This window comes from Epargyreus clarus, unplaced genomic scaffold (assembly GCF_041222505.1).
Source record: "Epargyreus clarus isolate Ecla_fem2 unplaced genomic scaffold, WU_Ecla_fem_2.2 ptg000035l, whole genome shotgun sequence".
Lineage (NCBI taxonomy): Eukaryota > Metazoa > Arthropoda > Insecta > Lepidoptera > Hesperiidae > Epargyreus > Epargyreus clarus.
In genome coordinates this window covers 9,021,923-9,045,274 of record NW_027332240.1, presented here as the reverse complement: position 1 = coordinate 9,045,274, position 23,352 = coordinate 9,021,923, and the positions used below count along the sequence as shown (strand labels likewise).

The following is a 23,352-nucleotide window of genomic DNA, read 5'->3' as shown; positions in this document are numbered from 1 at the left end:
GAAGAGACAACCAGACAGACAGACAGACAGACAGACAGAGTTACTTTCGGATTTATAATATTAGTAAGGACTAGCTGACCCGGCAAACGTTGTGTTGCCATATAAATAAAAAATGTTAAGAGTGAACAACCCTTATCACTTAGGGGTATGAAAAATAGTAGCCGATTCTCAGACCTACTGAATATGCATATAAAATTTGGTGAAAATCGGTAAAGCCGTTTCGGAGGAGTATGGTAACTAACATTGTGACACGAGAATTTTATATATTTAGTTAGGTAATGCTCTATGGTTTTTACATATACGAGTATTAGTTGGTTAAGTGGTTGTTTAAGTGGTAGTCTAGTGGTTCAAACTCGCCTCTCAATCGGGGGTACGAGGTTCAAATCCCAGGCGTACAATTCTGATTTTACAAATTTACGTGCGTATTGGCAATTAATTATCACTTGCTTAAACGATGAAGGGAACCATCTAGAAGTACATACATACGTACTTTACATACATACATGCCTAAAAATAATTTGCGGAAACAGTTTTCAAAGTCGTGCGAAGTCTACCACACTTTGGTGACGCGGTGGCCAAAACTTCTCTTATTTCGAGGGGGGACCTGTGCCCAGCAGTAGAACAATAAAAGTTGACGACGATTGGGTACAAAGTTTTGTTCAGTGCTTGATAACTTCTAATATTGTAACACACTACTTAGTGCGTATTGAAAAAAACCTGAGGAAACATAACTTATTATCTCTTAGTTACTTATTCTCGCGCATGCACACACTCACACGTACAAACACACACACACACACACACACACACACACGCACACACACACACACACTCACACACACACTCACACACACACACACACACACACACACACACACACCCACACACACACCCCCTCTCACACTCTTTTATAACATACCTCTGCACCTCAAATCCATTGTAACCAATCATATTTTGCTCGACTAAAATTAAATTTCAAATTGTTATTGGAAGAGGAGCTCCTTTATTGGAATAGCGGAGTACCCAGTAACACAGGTTTTTCAACCCAGTACAGGGGCCCTTGCCACTTGTTTTGTTGTAGACACCGTTTGAAAGTAATAAACTATTTTTATTTTTTTATTTACAACGTAAACTATGTTCATTATAGCACTAAATTCAGAATTATGTACCTTACTATCCATAAAACTGTCAGTTAATTTTTAATTTTACTCACTTTGCTTTACCGGTGTAAGTAATCCAACAGAAGAAGGATATATGCTCCTATAAACCACTTACTGTGAGATACTGTTGCTTAAGTGAAGTCTATTGGCCTAGTTAACCTTAGCTAGTTTCAGTCTATTTCGTCTTAATTCTAAGGGAATATGGGGCCTTGCGCAGGGCCCCCAACATACGAGGGGCCCCTACATACCAAATATATTAATATTAATATAGAACTAAAATTAAAATTATAAAATTAAATAAGCTAATACTTACACAACACGTAAATGAAATATTAACTATTTTTTATACTTTCCGGATTTTATTTTTCCTTAAATTATTGATATTAAATTATTCATTCAGTATAAGTTATTATAAATGCGCGTATTGAAAAACTTTGGAAAACTTTAAATCCTTTTATATCACGGCGTGCGTAAATGGACGTATTACGCACGCTTCGCGTGCGCAAAACCCCCATTTCCGACCCCGTAATATAAAATTTTATACAACACGCGGACGAAAAATGTTTTTCTGACTCGTGTGATTGCAGTCCTCGCCTGCGGCTCGGCCTGCAAACTCACACTTGTCAGAAAAAAATTTTTCGTCCTCGTATTGTAATGTACTATTTAATTAACCTTGGGCGTTTATTATGTATTTTTGTTTATGTAAAAAATTTCGCATCTGCTAAAAAAAGCCTCCATTCTTGAAGTCGATTGTAATACATGTAAGGTAATATTTGATAAAACGGTAAAACTGTCTACATACACTTTGTGGATTAAAACCCTTATACAACAACCCTTATACATTGATCAAAGTAAGGGTTAAGTGCGTGATTGACGAATGACTTCTGTGGGTCAATCCATCTGTACTTTATAGGGTGTTTTATATCAAAGGATTTATTAAGGGTGTGAAAAATAAGGGCGTGAAAGGGTGAAGTGGGCATCAAAGTACAGGAAGTAATGGACCTTTTGGTGTAATAGGAACCGTGTGGCGTAGTGGTCCACATCAAGTGATATGTAATAATACGTTTCGGGGTCTAACTAAAAAGGTGTTTTAATAACATTAGATTTGTCTCAAATCCGGCTGATTTACATATAACTTAGTTCCTATAAATGGCAACTCATCTATGATAGTCTTCTAGTCCAGTTCTCCATCTGCGTCAGTCACTATTTACCCTCAAATAACTTCAGATACATATTTCGACAGAAGAAACAAAAATGCCAGTTAAAGCGAGCATAAAAATAATAGGTTTAAAGGAGATGTTTCAAAATGTATGGGCTCCCGGCCACCTTTTGTACACTATACTAAAAACTAAGAAAACTTGCAAAGAACAATTCGAAGGGGTTCATTTTCTTCAAATCATGTTCGTTTAATTGTTAAAAAACAATAATTTACACTTAAACTTGCAACACAACAGTGGAAAAACGTCATGGCGGTAGTGATTACAGTAATAATGTCATCTGTCATTCTATTTTAACTTACTATATACATTATATACTTTTTAATATATTTTTATGCGAATGGGCGTAGATATATAAATATTGTATTGTATGTATTGAGAAACAATGCCTATAATTGATAAACATTAATTATATTTACTTTCATAAATCTTTACTTTAAACAAACATACCAAAATATGTACTTCTATACCAATTTATTTTAGTTAAAACATTTAAGTGTGTAAATAAAACAACTTTAAGTACACATTTGATAATATTTTACTTATTCTTCACTTAGATACATTATTTATTCATTTTCAATATCTTCCCTTATCAATATTTTCATCCAATCATGTAGCAGGTTCTGTAATATCCTGTGACGAGCTCAGCCCAAACATCAAACAATGGTCATAATGTGAGCGCAACTACCTACGAGTACGGTTTGTTTCCCAGCGATGCAGTTGCAATAATAACTGATTATTTTGTCATCCCAAGAATGTTCTTGTCTTGCTAATGTAATTATCTAAAAAAAGAGAAATGTAAAAAGATTAGCCTCTCTAGTTTAAAATTATTAACGATTATTTCACGATTAATACAACTAACTGATATTTTACCTGATGATATTGAATCCTTATCAACACAATCCACAGCGATCGCACGAAAATCACAAGAGTCCATAAGCTGGGTAAACAAGTAAGGTAGAATCAGTCCAAAATCGTAAGCAGCACAGAGTAGAAACATATTTAGGATTAAAATGGAATCTTCTCATCAGTATATATTTATTCAACGCTTACTTTTACACATATCAAATTGACAACTTCTTCTTTTTTAATTTGACATGTCACTTACATCTATTAAACCAGATACTATTTAAAAGGTGGTTTTGTTATAATTATTATAAATAATTAATTAAATTCAGAAATAATGACGGGATACCCAAAACAAAAGCCAGGTTGTAAAGTACTAAGGTAACAATAACTTTACGACAAAAACAGCGAAATACAGAATTACCGACATCCAAAGAGTATAGTATCCTATGTGTGGGGTACACATAGGTTCCCTGACCAACATCGACAGGTTTGAAAACTTGACATTGACAGTATTCCGCCATATTTAATATTTCAATGAGGAATGCTTATTTTAAATATTTTTAAACAGGAATACTTTACGTTATCAAAATATATGTGTATTTTTCTTCAATTATACAAATTATTCGTGTTTTTTAGATATAGTGTACATGAGATGGCCGAAAATGAAACATCTCCTTTACATTGAAATAATTTTGCTCGATTTCGAATATTCACTTTGCTCTATAAGCGAATATCTTGGAAGTTCGAATCGAGTGGAATTCTGTATCGAAAGGAATGAATGATAAATAAAGCAAATTATTCGCAAATGAACAGTTTAAATCGTTCAGAGTACTTTACCGATTCAGTTAAGCTTCTTACACAGAGGAAAAAAGTAGAAAGTAAGTAGTTTTAAAAATTACAAAAAAACAGGAATGTAAAATTTGCAAAAAAATAATTTTAGTATCAATATTATCAAGTCAAGCAATTCTGCTGGTAGATTTGACATGTCTCAAATCGAAGTAGTAGTAGTAGTATAGTATAGTAGTATAGTATATGTATAATACTACTACTACTACTATTATTGTACTACTTCTGTGTACCCGAATAAAAAATATAGTTTGAATTCCCAGAATTAATCTAAAATTACGTACAAACTAGCATTTATAGTACACTGTGCAGTCTCCTTTATATCTAATTGCAATGCCACTTAACAAAGTGCACCATTTTCAGAATACATTCTATTTTTCTAGCGCGATAACGGATTGTGGCCGAGGAAATGAAATAATTCAGGGGCTATACAGGAAATAAAATATGTTATACCGTGTGGCGTTGGGTTGTGGTACAAGTTATAAGAGGTAGAGGATTATGGTTAAGAGAAAATATCGAAATTTTATACAAGTACGAATATTAAATATATGCCTATTCAAGTGTTATATTGGTTGACTAACCGTCCAAGTTGAAAGAGGTGAAATTATGGTTACAAGAAAATTGAATGATACGGAGATTTTGTGTATTGCATTTGCACCTTTGCAATATGCGCTTGTACATGTGTGGACCAAATTTTGACACTTGTGTTGTATTTCAAATTAAGCAACGTGGATTTTGGATTATCTTATGTGTTAATACTGAATTTGTGTGTGTTTTCACGCATATAACTTGATATATTAGTTTAACTCGAGAAATATTATAAACAAAAATCCGATGGCTTAGAAATATGCCTATGCCTATGTTACTCCTATTACACAAATCTCCTATTTACACAAATATCGTTGTCGGAATCGTTCTCCCATTACGTTAAAAAAACCGACAAGTTGTTTGGCGTTTCTGTAAGGCGTGCCAAAGACGAAAAATACATACTCGTATATATATACGCTTGAAAGACATTACAGTCAAACCGCTACATTTTATAAAATGGACCACATTTAGTAAATGATCGTCGTACCGGCAACATCTGGCGCGGAGGACATTAATAAGAAATTATCTGTTGCACCGATGTCACACTAATATTTATATCCAGTTACGTTTTATTTATCGTTATTTGAGCTTTCATAAATGACTGCTATCCAGCATAAATACAGGAAAAATGATATTAAAATGTGGAACAAAATGTTAGAAATGAAGTTATTATGAGTATGAAATAGGAATTGCATCGAATATGCTTCAGGCGTCTGGGTTTTTGTAGAGATGCGTCCGACTGAAAGCAAAATTAAAATGGTTGAACTCCGGCAGCACCACCGCCATACCTATTTCTCCCTAATAACACCAGTGTTAAGCGCTGCTATGTTCTGGTTTAAAGGTTTGGTAAGGGCGACATACTTTTCCGAGGCGTTCCTACTTAGTCTTCAGCAATGCTAGAAGTAAAAATCTAATCTTATCTTGAGTTGATGAAAGATTTTCATGGCATTAGCATTAGTCACTTATCATCAGGTGGGTTGCATGCTTATTTGCTACTTCAATATTATAAAAAATACCCTCAAGGCTACTTGTTCTTCACCACATTAATTTCATAAAACTTGCACAATCAACAAAGTGCAAATCAAGTGCACTCACATATTCACCAATGCATCCAAGACCACTTTCTCCATATCTTGTCACAGTTCATTGAGCAACATATGAAGTAAAGTGTGAATTTTATCCGCACGATTGCGAAGTTGTCCGCACGGTTAGATAGGGTATGTAAAATGTAGAAATGCCTTGAGTCTTAAGTAATGGAATTTTAGATGCAGCTCGTCTAAGAACAAATGTAAATTAACATTTATGAAATTGAAGTAAAAATGCGACTGCAGTTAATCTGAAGGCATGTTGTCACTGCCTCATGTACATCGGTTATAATCAAACTCATTAATGGAAAGTCTTTCGCCACGTACAAGACGTGGAATAAATTTTTCGAGAGCTCTATGACATGGGACTCTTCAAGAATGGCGCAATCGAAGTTTTACTTCGAACCGGCGAATGACGACTCTGGTGCTGCAAACATTCATAGGCGATGGTGCTTTCCAAGAACAAACCGGTGTATTTTATCGCTACATTCAATAAAAAATTCAGAACCCTAAGAACCCGTTGTTACTTTTGAGGACTAAGTTGGAATAGCTCGTCACTCCCTTGTCACAACGGAACAGAACTCTATTAAGTTTCATACTACTGTAATTAGGCAGAAATAGTTGCGTCGATCATGCCTTTGATTTACCAGGAATTGTACCACTACGAAAATATTTATTTATTTATTCTAAATTGCCATATTTAAAAAATGTGATAAACAAAGCAGACTTAATGCTAAATAGCATTTTCTACCACTCGACTAAATGTGCAGGAAACTAAAAGCACTTTAATACAACTATACTAAAGTAACAAAATAAGGAAATAAAATAAAAATAAGACACAGAGAACAGAGAGAGAGAGAGAGAGGAGAACAGAAAACAAGAAAGAAAGAGAGAAAAAATCGGAAAACGAATAAGAATATTAACATATAAAATGCAATTCTATGCAATATATAACCTATGGTTTCAACCCTCATTGCGTCAAACAATTGGTAAGTCTAGACAAGTGAATACACTTACGTTTTGGGATTAAATTCGTATGAGTATGTGTTAAACATTTTGTCTAGGTTTTTATTATACAAAATTAAATTATTTTTGTACATTGCTGTTTTAGGATCACTTGGCATTTCCCTAGGCACAGATTAAAAAAATAAACAGATCTAGATAATTTTGATTTTGATGAAACATTTTTAAAGACGTCATAATTCCTTTACTTTACCTAGAATTTTTAAATACAATATTTCCCAAAATTGTCAGTGATAAAATCTATAGGAAATTTTATGGTGGTAATCCAATTTAACTGGGTACCACTGTCACGCTTATTTCTAACGTGAAGCAGTTCTTGCGTCAGATAAAAGTATCTGAAGTTATTTGAGGGTAAATAGTGACTGACGCAGATGGAGAACTGGACTAGAAGACTATCATAGATGAGTTGCCATTTATAGGAACTAAGTTATATGTAAATCAGCCGGATTTGAGACAAATCTAATGTTATTAAAACACCTTTTTAGTTAGACCCCGAAACGTATTATTACATATCACTTGATGTGGACCACTACGCCACACGGTTCCTATTACACCAAAAGGTCCATTACTTCCTGTACTTTGATGCCCACTTCACCCTTTCACGCCCTTATTTTTCACACCCTTAATAAATCCTTTGATATAAAACACCCTATAAAGTACAGATGGATTGACCCACAGAAGTCATTCGTCAATCACGCACTTAACCCTTACTTTGATCAATGTATAAGGGTTGTTGTATAAGGGTTTTAATCCACAAAGTGTATGTAGACAGTTTTACCGTTTTATCAAATATTACCTTACATGTATTACAATCGACTTCAAGAATGGAGGCTTTTTTTAGCAGATGCTGTGCTAGCAGATGTTGTAATGTACTATTTAATTAACCTTGGGCGTTTATTATGTATTTTTGTTTATGTAAAAAATTTCGCATCTGCTAAAAAAAGCCTCCATTCTTGAAGTCGATTGTAATACATGTAAGGTAATATTTGATAAAACGGTAAAACTGTCTACATACACTTTGTGGATTAAAACCCTTATACAACAACCCTTATACATTGATCAAAGTAAGGGTTAAGTGCGTGATTGACGAATGACTTCTGTGGGTCAATCCATCTGTACTTTATAGGGTGTTTTATATCAAAGGATTTATTAAGGGTGTGAAAAATAAGGGCGTGAAAGGGTGAAGTGGGCATCAAAGTACAGGAAGTAATGGACCTTTTGGTGTAATAGGAACCGTGTGGCGTAGTGGTCCACATCAAGTGATATGTAATAATACGTTTCGGGGTCTAACTAAAAAGGTGTTTTAATAACATTAGATTTGTCTCAAATCCGGCTGATTTACATATAACTTAGTTCCTATAAATGGCAACTCATCTATGATAGTCTTCTAGTCCAGTTCTCCATCTGCGTCAGTCACTATTTACCCTCAAATAACTTCAGATACTTTTATCTGACGCAAGAACTGCTTCACGTTAGAAATAAGCGTGACAGTGGTACCCAGTTAAATTGGATTACCACCATAAAATTTCCTATAGATTTTATCACTGACAATTTTGGGAAATATTGTATTTAAAAATTCTAGGTAAAGTAAAGGAATTATGACGTCTTTAAAAATGTTTCATCAAAATCAAAATTATCTAGATCTGTTTATTTTTTTAATCTGTGCCTAGGGAAATGCCAAGTGATCCTAAAACAGCAATGTACAAAAATAATTTAATTTTGTATAATAAAAACCTAGACAAAATGTTTAACACATACTCATACGAATTTAATCCCAAAACGTAAGTGTATTCACTTGTCTAGACTTACCAATTGTTTGACGCAATGAGGGTTGAAACCATAGGTTATATATTGCATAGAATTGCATTTTATATGTTAATATTCTTATTCGTTTTCCGATTTTTTCTCTCTTTCTTTCTTGTTTTCTGTTCTCCTCTCTCTCTCTCTCTCTGTTCTCTGTGTCTTATTTTTATTTTATTTCCTTATTTTGTTACTTTAGTATAGTTGTATTAAAGTGCTTTTAGTTTCCTGCACATTTAGTCGAGTGGTAGAAAATGCTATTTAGCATTAAGTCTGCTTTGTTTATCACATTTTTTAAATATGGCAATTTAGAATAAATAAATAAATATTTTCGTAGTGGTACAATTCCTGGTAAATCAAAGGCATGATCGACGCAACTATTTCTGCCTAATTACAGTAGTATGAAACTTAATAGAGTTCTGTTCCGTTGTGACAAGGGAGTGACGAGCTATTCCAACTTAGTCCTCAAAAGTAACAACGGGTTCTTAGGGTTCTGAATTTTTTATTGAATGTAGCGATAAAATACACCGGTTTGTTCTTGGAAAGCACCATCGCCTATGAATGTTTGCAGCACCAGAGTCGTCATTCGCCGGTTCGAAGTAAAACTTCGATTGCGCCATTCTTGAAGAGTCCCATGTCATAGAGCTCTCGAAAAATTTATTCCACGTCTTGTACGTGGCGAAAGACTTTCCATTAATGAGTTTGATTATAACCGATGTACATGAGGCAGTGACAACATGCCTTCAGATTAACTGCAGTCGCATTTTTACTTCAATTTCATAAATGTTAATTTACATTTGTTCTTAGACGAGCTGCATCTAAAATTCCATTACTTAAGACTCAAGGCATTTCTACATTTTACATACCCTATCTAACCGTGCGGACAACTTCGCAATCGTGCGGATAAAATTCACACTTTACTTCATATGTTGCTCAATGAACTGTGACAAGATATGGAGAAAGTGGTCTTGGATGCATTGGTGAATATGTGAGTGCACTTGATTTGCACTTTGTTGATTGTGCAAGTTTTATGAAATTAATGTGGTGAAGAACAAGTAGCCTTGAGGGTATTTTTTATAATATTGAAGTAGCAAATAAGCATGCAACCCACCTGATGATAAGTGACTAATGCTAATGCCATGAAAATCTTTCATCAACTCAAGATAAGATTAGATTTTTACTTCTAGCATTGCTGAAGACTAAGTAGGAACGCCTCGGAAAAGTATGTCGCCCTTACCAAACCTTTAAACCAGAACATAGCAGCGCTTAACACTGGTGTTATTAGGGAGAAATAGGTATGGCGGTGGTGCTGCCGGAGTTCAACCATTTTAATTTTGCTTTCAGTCGGACGCATCTCTACAAAAACCCAGACGCCTGAAGCATATTCGATGCAATTCCTATTTCATACTCATAATAACTTCATTTCTAACATTTTGTTCCACATTTTAATATCATTTTTCCTGTATTTATGCTGGATAGCAGTCATTTATGAAAGCTCAAATAACGATAAATAAAACGTAACTGGATATAAATATTAGTGTGACATCGGTGCAACAGATAATTTCTTATTAATGTCCTCCGCGCCAGATGTTGCCGGTACGACGATCATTTACTAAATGTGGTCCATTTTATAAAATGTAGCGGTTTGACTGTAATGTCTTTCAAGCGTATATATATACGAGTATGTATTTTTCGTCTTTGGCACGCCTTACAGAAACGCCAAACAACTTGTCGGTTTTTTTAACGTAATGGGAGAACGATTCCGACAACGATATTTGTGTAAATAGGAGATTTGTGTAATAGGAGTAACATAGGCATAGGCATATTTCTAAGCCATCGGATTTTTGTTTATAATATTTCTCGAGTTAAACTAATATATCAAGTTATATGCGTGAAAACACACACAAATTCAGTATTAACACATAAGATAATCCAAAATCCACGTTGCTTAATTTGAAATACAACACAAGTGTCAAAATTTGGTCCACACATGTACAAGCGCATATTGCAAAGGTGCAAATGCAATACACAAAATCTCCGTATCATTCAATTTTCTTGTAACCATAATTTCACCTCTTTCAACTTGGACGGTTAGTCAACCAATATAACACTTGAATAGGCATATATTTAATATTCGTACTTGTATAAAATTTCGATATTTTCTCTTAACCATAATCCTCTACCTCTTATAACTTGTACCACAACCCAACGCCACACGGTATAACATATTTTATTTCCTGTATAGCCCCTGAATTATTTCATTTCCTCGGCCACAATCCGTTATCGCGCTAGAAAAATAGAATGTATTCTGAAAATGGTGCACTTTGTTAAGTGGCATTGCAATTAGATATAAAGGAGACTGCACAGTGTACTATAAATGCTAGTTTGTACGTAATTTTAGATTAATTCTGGGAATTCAAACTATATTTTTTATTCGGGTACACAGAAGTAGTACAATAATAGTAGTAGTAGTAGTATTATACATATACTATACTACTATACTATACTACTACTACTACTTCGATTTGAGACATGTCAAATCTACCAGCAGAATTGCTTGACTTGATAATATTGATACTAAAATTATTTTTTTGCAAATTTTACATTCCTGTTTTTTTGTAATTTTTAAAACTACTTACTTTCTACTTTTTTCCTCTGTGTAAGAAGCTTAACTGAATCGGTAAAGTACTCTGAACGATTTAAACTGTTCATTTGCGAATAATTTGCTTTATTTATCATTCATTCCTTTCGATACAGAATTCCACTCGATTCGAACTTCCAAGATATTCGCTTATAGAGCAAAGTGAATATTCGAAATCGAGCAAAATTATTTCAATGTAAAGGAGATGTTTCATTTTCGGCCATCTCATGTACACTATATCTAAAAAACACGAATAATTTGTATAATTGAAGAAAAATACACATATATTTTGATAACGTAAAGTATTCCTGTTTAAAAATATTTAAAATAAGCATTCCTCATTGAAATATTAAATATGGCGGAATACTGTCAATGTCAAGTTTTCAAACCTGTCGATGTTGGTCAGGGAACCTATGTGTACCCCACACATAGGATACTATACTCTTTGGATGTCGGTAATTCTGTATTTCGCTGTTTTTGTCGTAAAGTTATTGTTACCTTAGTACTTTACAACCTGGCTTTTGTTTTGGGTATCCCGTCATTATTTCTGAATTTAATTAATTATTTATAATAATTATAACAAAACCACCTTTTAAATAGTATCTGGTTTAATAGATGTAAGTGACATGTCAAATTAAAAAAGAAGAAGTTGTCAATTTGATATGTGTAAAAGTAAGCGTTGAATAAATATATACTGATGAGAAGATTCCATTTTAATCCTAAATATGTTTCTACTCTGTGCTGCTTACGATTTTGGACTGATTCTACCTTACTTGTTTACCCAGCTTATGGACTCTTGTGATTTTCGTGCGATCGCTGTGGATTGTGTTGATAAGGATTCAATATCATCAGGTAAAATATCAGTTAGTTGTATTAATCGTGAAATAATCGTTAATAATTTTAAACTAGAGAGGCTAATCTTTTTACATTTCTCTTTTTTTAGATAATTACATTAGCAAGACAAGAACATTCTTGGGATGACAAAATAATCAGTTATTATTGCAACTGCATCGCTGGGAAACAAACCGTACTCGTAGGTAGTTGCGCTCACATTATGACCATTGTTTGATGTTTGGGCTGAGCTCGTCACAGGATATTACAGAACCTGCTACATGATTGGATGAAAATATTGATAAGGGAAGATATTGAAAATGAATAAATAATGTATCTAAGTGAAGAATAAGTAAAATATTATCAAATGTGTACTTAAAGTTGTTTTATTTACACACTTAAATGTTTTAACTAAAATAAATTGGTATAGAAGTACATATTTTGGTATGTTTGTTTAAAGTAAAGATTTATGAAAGTAAATATAATTAATGTTTATCAATTATAGGCATTGTTTCTCAATACATACAATACAATATTTATATATCTACGCCCATTCGCATAAAAATATATTAAAAAGTATATAATGTATATAGTAAGTTAAAATAGAATGACAGATGACATTATTACTGTAATCACTACCGCCATGACGTTTTTCCACTGTTGTGTTGCAAGTTTAAGTGTAAATTATTGTTTTTTAACAATTAAACGAACATGATTTGAAGAAAATGAACCCCTTCGAATTGTTCTTTGCAAGTTTTCTTAGTTTTTAGTATAGTGTACAAAAGGTGGCCGGGAGCCCATACATTTTGAAACATCTCCTTTAAACCTATTATTTTTATGCTCGCTTTAACTGGCATTTTTGTTTCTTCTGTCGAAATACATTTGTCGACTTTAATTCCAAAAACAACCGTTCAATATACCTGATGGTAAGTGGTTATTAACTGTGTAAACATCTGTAATCAACCCCAGATAAGATTACATTCCCACCTGAGGCAACAGATGTACCGCTACCCCTGGGCAATGAGATGGAATGCCACGAAAAAGTATATCTGCCTTACCACAGCCTTCAACTAAAACACAAGAACACTCAACACTGCTGATATCAGGCTAAAATAAGTGTTGTGGTACCGCCGGAGTCGAATCACAGGGAGTTTTACCACCTTCAAAGAATATAATTGAAATCCCACTTGAGGTTGGCTACAAATATATTGCTACATTTTGGAACCAAGTTGGTACGTCTTGTATTAGTGTAACACAGCTGAGCTTAACAATACTATTATGAGGTAAGCTAGTGCACGATACAAAATAAAGTAATAACACGACGCATTTAATAATTTGTTACAAGTTTTTTATGTATGCATTGGACTCCACTTATCCCCATGTTTCGTCGCTTGGATCCAGGAGCTGATGTTGCTCGAAGACACCAGGGTCACGAAGGTGGGTCCTGGGTCCACATCGCAGTCTTCCGGCTTCCAGGACGAGACGATTCCCCAGAGGATTCCGTTTAGGACCACTGGCGCGCCAGTTTGCCTCTATAAACAAAATGTTTTATGCTATTCAAAGATGTATATGAGAAAGTGGTAAAAACCATACAAAGCGCCAAATAGACGCTAGTCATAGATTTTTGCAAGAAGAGAATTTTGCATAGTCATCGACTGATTGTACATGTCAGTAACCGCAAGTGAAAAGAAACATTGCAGGAAGTCACCTCTCCACCTTTTCTCTTAAAGTCCTCTCATTAATAAGTGTTCACTGCCATCCATGGACATCTGCAATCTCCACTATAAAAAGTTGAACCTAAGAACCGCCGTAGATTCGTTGCTTTCTCTACAAAATACCACTGCAGTTCTTAAACAGATATACACGCTATTGCCTCATGAGTTAAAGTACGCAGGTCCTCACCTTTACTATATCCTTAATCCTTTTTTTTTTTCTCTACGATATTTACCTCACAAGGATTCGTCCCAACAGCTGGATCCAAACACATCACAGTTTTGGTATCATTCAGTCCAGAAAGGTTCAGCTGTTCAGTACACTCCTCAGGATCTGTTGGGTGGAGATGAGAGACGGAGAGCAACCGACGTCGTTTGATCACCTCCATTGAGTCGTGGCGACGTTTCTCTCCAGATATTGGTGGCTGAAAAGGATATTAAGAATAGAACTCTTGTTTCATTGGTGCAATCTCTTCGCCTTAGATCCGTAGCAATATTGTAGATATTTGTACAACGATGGATGGATTATGGATTTCTGTAAAATAAGAATCTTACTTGAAATTGGTCGACTGTGTTGCTATTCGAGAAAAATGAAGAGGTGAGGCGTATATACTGGAACAGGTTCAGGGACTAGGTATTTACCGGACTAGGTAGGACCTATTAAAACTTTTAATATGTACCTAGTCCAAGAATAAGTACCTAGTTCAAGACCAGATGGTACGCGTGTCGCGTACACGAACCATAATTAATGAGACTTTATGGGACTAGGTGGAACAGGTTTTTGGATCACGTATTTTTAAATACTAGGAACAGGCATACCTAGTCCCAAATTTACCTAGTACAACCCATCTCTAGAAAAATGATACCTGATGGAATGGCAATGGCAGGTATTCCATTCCATACTTGAATGATACCTGATAGTCAAAAGAACGTTAGGATCAAAAGATTTCTGTCAAACTGATGATGATATCACAATATTTTTCGTCGTTACACGGTCCACAGAAAGCAAAAGAGTAAACTCATTTTATATGCAAAAGCTGCTGTAAATCCCAAAATTTAATCGTAGGCATAGAATCCAGTGCTTTGAAGTTTTTAATATAAAAGCATCAAAAATTAGAAGCCCTTTAAACAGGCTTATGTTAGTATTTTTAAATCCCTAAAAAGGTTTTATCGCTAAATCAAATTTCTTTGCTAGGGTCGAGGCTTGTGGTGAAATAAATTTTTAATGTTGTGTCAAAGGCCACAAAATAAAATATAAATTATATTATATGCCTAGATTATTTTTAATTAAAGTAGGAAACGAGCGGTCTACCTTATTATAGATGGTCACTGTCGACAACCTTAAATTCGATCTAAGTCCTAGTGTGGAACTAATGGAACACCTTATAATGCGTCTCTACATTACTCACTACCCTTCAAACTACAACACGGTGAGCCTAACACTGTTACTATGAGATATAAATAATTGTGATGGTGCTCTTGGAAAACTTTCATCATAGAAATGTTTATTATAATCATGAAATCCTTTACGAACAATATTACATGAAATTGTTCGATTTCCCGCTAGTAAAATCGATTTTACTAAATGCAATTAATGTTAGTTCTCTATGAAAATTGTTTCAGACGCTCTTAAAAACGTTATTTGCTATTTCTTACACTTTCGAATTTAAAAATCCACGTCCAGGTGAAAAAATCACACAGTGTATATAAAATCTTTAATTATTTTACCTTTAAGTGCGTTTGCCATCCCGTCACAATAAAATGCGTCGCAGCCACCTTCCGTGGCCTCGCCTGCAGTCTTATTGGGTTCAAATTGGGTGTCAACCTCACTTGTTTTGGTAACCGTATAAGAGCTATGTCATATTGGGGCTTGCTGTCATCAAAGTAGGGATGGATCATGAAGTATCTTATTGGCGATAGAATCCCACCTTTCTTGTGATTGATACTGCCGAGTCTGATTCGGAGAATTCTAGATGATTCTCGAACACTAGAAAATGCATGGTTTAGTCTTATAAATTTAAAGTAACAATCAATACTACCCACCGGACTGTAAGCAAGCTGGTGTTCATGGACATATATGAAAATCCAAATATGATCTAAGTCCTATTTAAAGTTAGCCACAGATCATCGCTACACCTGTGGAATACGTTGAAATGCTTCTTGTAAGTCCTCCACAACGCCTTACCTCTTCAAGTTCAGACTTAGTATCATAAAACAGTTTTTATGATGCAGGAATAGCTAAAGCCATAAATCTAGGATATCTGCTAAAAAATTCTTAACCTACGGATGTTTCCACCAAAGTCAAAACTCAAATAGTTTCGAAACCTTTAATTTGACAATTTGCAATAGTAATTTCATTATACATTTCGGGTGCCAGCTTTAGGAAGTTAAATTTGTGATTAGTATGGACTAATCTAATATGTGATAAGTGTACCTATGTACACTGTAAACACAACTGGGATTACAACCAATAATACTACTTACAGAAACAGTGAATCAGCTGCAGTAAGCACCCATCTATCATCAATCAACGCACCAGCGCTTATGTATGTAGTTTTCTTCAAAATAGCGACCACGTACGGAAATATTTCGTTATCAGTCACCATCGTGTGGTCACCAAGCTCTTTGTATTTCTCTTGCTTTTTGTCTTCTGTTACCTCTTTGCCTGATGCTGTTGTATTAACTTTGATAGTTAATGTGATTATTATGGTAATTATTCTTAAAATCATTATGATTTCTCTCCTTGGTATTTTATAAAATTTCCTAAATACTTTTACAGTACTGTCATATATTTGGATTGGTTACCGTTGCACTTTTTCTTCTTATGACGTTTATTCAAACTTACTTGCTTATAAGTCTTTTCTTTTTGTATTCCTTCTATGCACTTAAATAACATAATTTGATTGTCAGATTTTTCTACAACGAATCGCTGGTAATATGTAATTACTGTATCATTTTTTTTTTAATTTTGCTTCCTTATCAATCTCATCTACTTCTTGTAAATTATTTCCTCTTTCCTCTTTCTCAAGTTTTATTTTAATTTTACTTTTGTTTTTCTAATTAATTTCTTCTTTATGCCAATTTTAATCGTCTTTATTAAGAAAAATCATGAAACCAATGAAGATTACAACATCAGTACAGAACTGCAATAATGTAATAGTGCATAATGTAATGTTTTGTGTTTAGCTCCGGTTCATAATATGAATGTTTGTTAAACTTTACTTCTTATCAGAATTTTTCCTACCAAACTTCGGAGTCATTTCTTTCTCATTGAGAGAAGACCTGTGCATAACGCTGGATACGAAAATGCTTTAAAATGGTACAGATGGAATTTAGAAATCAGTTTCAAAATCTTAAAAAAAATAACAAACCAAGTGGGAGTCATAATCCCATACGGAGTTATCCATAAATTTTTGATTTATATTTTATTTTTACTATTTGTTGTCACAGTAGTCAAAGAAGTAATTGCATTGTCAAAAAAATTTGTCTATCTATAACGGTTCAATAGATAAAGCGAAAAATGCCGAATATTTGCGGTTATGGTTAGAGAGATAGAGCTCTGCCATGACTATTTTGAAGGTGGTAGAACCCTTTGTGGTTCGACTCCGGCGGCACCACCGCCACACCTATTTCTACCTAATAACAGCAGTGTTAGGTGCTGCTGTGTTCCGGTTTGAAGGGTGTGGTAAGGGAGACAGATTTTTCCGAGGCGTTCCAGCTTGGTCCTCAGGGTTGGCGGCGCATCTGTGGCCGGCCTCGAGTGGGAGTGTCTAGTCCTATCGGGGGTTGATTACAGATGTCAGGACATGGGTTGGAAAGAATGCCAGAATGCCTCGGAAAAGGACATGGGACATTACAGAGGATGGGTGGATTACAGAGGCAGATCAGGTGGACTGCATACTCGTCTGCTACTCTTATATTATAAAAAAATATATATTAATCTGTGGCTCTGTGACAGACGGAAATACCGCAGAGGCTTAGTAATACGGTTCCGTTTTCACCCATTGGGTACGGAACTCTAAAAATACCGAACTTAGCAGTCAGTTTTTAAAAACCAAAAAAAGTACATGAACATTTTTTTTTTCTTTTCTTTTAGACAAGTCGTTATTCGTCTTATTAAAGGTGTACACGTTTAAGAATAAAATGTATTTCTTTTTTTACGTTTTCTGCGTAAAATAAAGATCTCATTAGTCTGTTTCTTGCGCGATGTTTTAAACGATCTCGTAGGGAATGAGATTAGTTACATACGTGTTTGAGAAAATAGGTATTTTTACTCCTTCTCTATGAGAAATACGTGTACGCATGTACATGTTAGAAGTTGTATATTTAATTACAGCCATATTTTAAAAACAAAAATCCTATTAAAAATGTACCTATGTAACTCCCACAATTTAGACGAACCCAACAACACCTCATATGTTAGATTCGTTAAGCTATTTGGGGTCCAAGGCCTGCCAAAGAATGAGACACACATGCATTATAACATACATACACACACATGCATACATACACACATACATACATACCCACATACATACATACACACATACATACAAAACATATACTCAAAAACATTCACAACCACAGCCGGGGAAAATGAGAATTACTTCAAATTTCTGAATAAAAATTATCAACATTAAAATTCTACAATATTAGAAAAATACTTAATGCTTTTGTAAACTAAGATTCACAGAATTATTTTAAAATCACCCATTCCAATACCTTTCAAACTATATGTATTCCTATATGTATAAAGCCGTATTATGGAGTTTCTTTCGCTACTTCTCCATAAAGAAACACCTTGTGTACTTCACAATGTATGTAGATGTATTGACATTCTAAAAAGTGCTCTGTAAAGAACCTAATTTGAATAAAAAAAATTATTTGAAAATTTTGAATTTATAAATGGAATGAACAAAGTCGATGAAAAGTCTTGTGGTAAACAATCTAGATTTTACGGCGGAGTTGGGAACCGCTTGGGAAGCAGCATTTGTTGCGAGGAAAGAAAAATTGACACCCATTTAATGGGTGCCCGCTGTAACAACGAGAATTTTCTGTAAAGTGTGAAAGAATGAAAGAAAAGTTGATTTGAAGCCACTACAGTATAAGAAAACAAAGTATTATCGTTAGTGCGGAAAGGTAATATTTGAACAAGTTACATAAAGTTATATGAAAAAAAGAGATTTTTTTTTTTATAAAACGAATTGATTTACAATTTTGTTTTAAACTCTGTTTCTTTTATCTTTGGGCATGAATAGTATTATACTCTTCATCCAGTTTATTAGAGCAAAAAAGGATTAGGATTTCATACAATACTACGACTCAAATCTCTCCGAGAAATCTATGTATTCGCATGCGATCGTGCATATCACGGATTATGTAAGAGTCAAAGCAAAAATATTATATTTCTGCTTGTAATGTTGCTGCTTATAGAATTTTTACCTGACTGCAAACTTTAATATACTCGTATATTTCGAGCGCATGTATATATGTATGTATATTCATGTATGTATGTCTTATTCTTTGTCACGCCTAAAGTCTACCCGGCTTTACGGATTTTAGCATATGTGGTCACATGTAAATCGTCTAAATTATGGCCATAGATTAGTAAAGATACTTCGCCGCCATGAAATTGTATGAAGCCACAAATGGCTTATTATCGTAAGTTCTTTTTTTGAATTCTTGACAAATAATAACATTTTTAGAGAAAATTTACGATTAAATAACTAATACTGCGTAATTTACATGAATTTACATAATAATAATCAAATATTTTAGGGATATTTTAGCACGGAGACGTGGCAAAACTTTTTTACGTAAGTATTTCAATTCTCAAAACTGGGTACATTCTCTAGTTAGGAGTGAGTAATCTTTACTAATGTATGACTATGGCAGTAAACTATAGGCTATATTTTTAGCAGTCATGACATCTAGTAGACCAGCATCAAATCCACCTGATGATAAGTGGCCCGAGGATATCTGTGATCAACCCCAATAAGTTTAGATTCTTATCTGAGGTCGGGCACCGATCCGCTCCTGAGTGCTAACCCAGAATGCTTCGGAAAAGTATGTCTCCCTAAGTAATGCCTAACAATGCGTTATTAGGCAAAAATGGAAGTGGCAGTGGTGCCGCCGGAGTCGAACCACAGAGGGTTCTACCACCTAACTTACCATCAGATAGTCTGTACCCTCGTTTACTCTATTTCATAAAAAATTGATATCTAACTTGCGAAACATGATAAAAGAGAAACTGTTAACGAAATTGTCACAATTTTCAATAAAACTCGCCGTGAAGCGGTGCTTAGTGGAAAGACCAATGAAAACCAATAAGAAATATCTTTCAAGCAATAAGGTGCAGTTGGACATTTTTCCCGTTTCAAATCTTCGAAATTAAAATTTACTTATACAAATAAATCAAATTTGTTCTCGATTTGGACGAAGACATTCAATGGACAATTTAAGCTTTTTACTGGGTGGATTTAGTTCATCTGCATTTATGTTAAAAGGTGGTAGAACCCTTTGCGGTTCCACTCCGGCGGCACCACCGCCACACCTATTTCTGCCCGATAATAGCAATGTTAGGCGCTGCTGGGTCCGTTTTAAAGTATGACTCCCTTAGTCATACTTTTCCGAGGCGTTCCAGCTTAGTCCTCTGTGGTACCAGCGCATCTGTGGCTGACCTCAGGTAGGAATACCTAATCCAATCTGGGATTGATTACAGATGTCCATGGGCGGCAGTAGCCACTTACCATCAGGTGGACTGCATGCTCGTCTGTTACTCCTATATTATAAAAACATAATGTTAAAGGTTAGAGCCTTCCGTGGTTGGTTTTGGTCACACCTACTTCTGCCTTATAATAGCAGTGTAGTATTTATTTCGAAGGGGTTAGGACCCTTGGTGGTGGGGTCTCCATTAACCTTTGTGGCAAGGGAGTCATACTTTTCCGAGGCGTTCCAGCTTAGTCCTCTGTGGTAGCAGCGCATCTGTGGCCGACCTCAGGTAGGAATATCTAATCTTATTTGGTTGATAACAGATGTCCATGAACATGTTCGTGGACTGCATGCTCGTCTGCTACTCCTATATTATAAAAAAAACCGTAATAAATAGACACTATGGGAAACTATACAAAACAAATAGGGGTACAAGAAACGGCTATTGTTCGAGGTTTTTCGCTTTATCTATTGAACCGTAAATGATAGACAGATTATTTTTTCTGAGATTTGGTCTTTATTTTCCAAATAAACGGGAATAGCTACCCAACTTAGTTCCAGTTGCTGTGACAATCTAAGAGCTAAAACTTAACTACACTTCAGAGACGGTAAAACTTTAAGTTTTAAAGCTACAACAAGCTTGAACGACGCAACCGAGCTTTGAGAAGTTGAAAAGGAACTTGAACATAACTTTGGCAGAAAACAACGACCTAAGTTCACACAGTGGGATCTATACGTTTTATGAAGTGTTAAAATAGTAAAACAGCTTTTGTCATAACAAAACAGCGACAAAATTTTACAAATGAAAAGGATAGGAAATAAGTGACAGAGTTACACTTTGAGGGAATAAGTAACCGAATTATACTTGGAAATTGTAAGAATTTAATGAGCAATTTTTTGACGTCTGATTCATATAAATGTTTGAGAAAGTATCATTTTGCAGGTCAAAATATTTTGTTACATTAGTAACATATTTAGAGATTTCTACCTCTAAATATGTTACTAATATAACTTTAAATTCAGATCTAGTCCAATTTAAAACTGTTAAATGTTATTAAATATAACTTTTTCTTACGAAAACATCGACCAATTCCAAAGGACCAATCTGTTAAATTAAGATTTGTAGTTGATGACAAAAACTTTTGTCGTGAAATAACTGCGACAAAATTCCTTCAAGCAAAATATTATACCACCTTCCTTCACCATTATTTACACATAACAATAGCGATATAAACCCCTGCCTCATTAGTGGCTACCCTCAGAACAAAAATACAGTAGATTGGTCCTCCGAACGACATATAGAAGCCAAATAGTGACTTTCGTACGCGTAATTTTTTGGGTATTAGTATTTTGCAGCGTTAGACGCTGAAAAAAAAACGTCGCGAAGATGCCTGTATACCTAAGAGTTCTTTGAAAAAATCTCAAAGGTATTTGAAGTCCTACAACTGACAGTTGGCCAGTGCGGTAGGCTATGGCCTAATCCTTCTCCTTCTGAAAGGAGACCCATACCCCGCAGTAGGTAAGCGCGTTCATGATGACACGCTTTGCACAAATATACAAGCCAACCAGAACGAAAAAACCTGAAAAGAGTAGCATAGCATAGCATATTAAACGTCATATTCGTTACAATTTATTTTATGTTGAAATAGCAAACAAGAATAGACTCACCTGATGATAAGTGGCTTCTACCGCCCATGGATATGTGCAATCAAAATGCGTAGACTCCTGAAGACTAAACTGGAATTCCTCGGAATACTAGGTATCTCTTACCACACGTTTCAAACCAGAACACAACAGAGCTTAATGTTGTTATTAGTCAGAAATAGGTTTGGAATGGTGCCTGTGGAGTTGTACCACAGAGTGTTCTTCCTTCAAAATCATCAACATCATTACTTTCATGAAATCTCAATGGCGCTTCGTCACACGAGTATAAAACAATGCTTCGCAGGCGTTGTCTTCCTTTTTTAGTCTGAATAACGCACTAAATAATAATATGACAGATTGCGTGCATTTCGCTTTACGAGGTTAATGGGCTATGATGGAACTATTGTGTGGATTGACATATTTGGGTCAGTGTTTTAATGTAAATTTCTGTGTGTATCTATATTTTTTTATATTCAATAGAAGTAGCAAACTTGTATTGAACGTGTTAATAATTAGCTACTGTGCCAATGGATTTGTTATCAAACCCAGATAAGACTAGTTCCCTACCTGAGGTCGGCCGCAGATGCGCCGCTACTTCTGTACCCCTTGTATGAGTTTTTACGTTTTGTCTAAAATGACTGTTTTTGTATTTGTTTACATATTTCCCATACATTTCCAATCAGTTCCGATACGGCCGCTAGGGGCGCAGATAGGAAATGTATGGGTAAATACGCAAACAAATACAAAAACAGTAACTTTTGTAAAAACGTAAAAACTCATACAAGGGGTACTGAAGACTAAGCTGGATAGACACGGCCGGACGGTTGACGGAAAAGTACGTCTCGCTTACCACACCCTTCAAACCAAAACGCCTGATAACTGCAGCGTTACCACTTGTTATTAAGCAGAAATAGGTGTGAAATTCTGTACAAAGTAATCTCAAAGAGGTTTGTAAATTAACACTTTAATTAGACAAATCATACATCTTTCGACATCTAGTGAATGTTGGTACGAACGAAACTTCTTTTACAGTCACAGCCAGTAACACTAGATGTCGCTGTACAATTTCTGAATCACGCTAACGAATGGTCGCTGGGAGATGTATTTAAGGAACGTTTCACTTGTTCAAATTTGTCCTTTTTCTAATTATTGTCATGCGGCAGTGTTTTAATGAAGTTTTTGGCAGGGATCACCTGGTGATCCTTAATTTTTAATTTATCTAGGGATGTAGTAACGTATCAAAAA

General features: G+C 34.8%; 1 protein-coding gene across 1 annotated transcript; it reads right to left on the bottom strand.

The window, feature by feature from the left end:
• Window positions 1-13,340: 13,340 nt before the first annotated feature.
• LOC140756538 (trypsin-3) lies at window positions 13,341-16,545 on the bottom strand. Its single transcript, XM_073092060.1, has 4 exons — window positions 16,237-16,545; window positions 15,481-15,739; window positions 13,989-14,177; window positions 13,341-13,572 (listed from the first exon to the last, which is right to left on the bottom strand). Exons 1-4 carry the CDS (start codon window positions 16,479-16,481, stop codon window positions 13,390-13,392), a joined length of 876 nt encoding a protein of 291 aa, XP_072948161.1. The 5' UTR covers window positions 16,482-16,545; the 3' UTR covers window positions 13,341-13,389.
• Window positions 16,546-23,352: the final 6,807 nt, after the last annotated feature.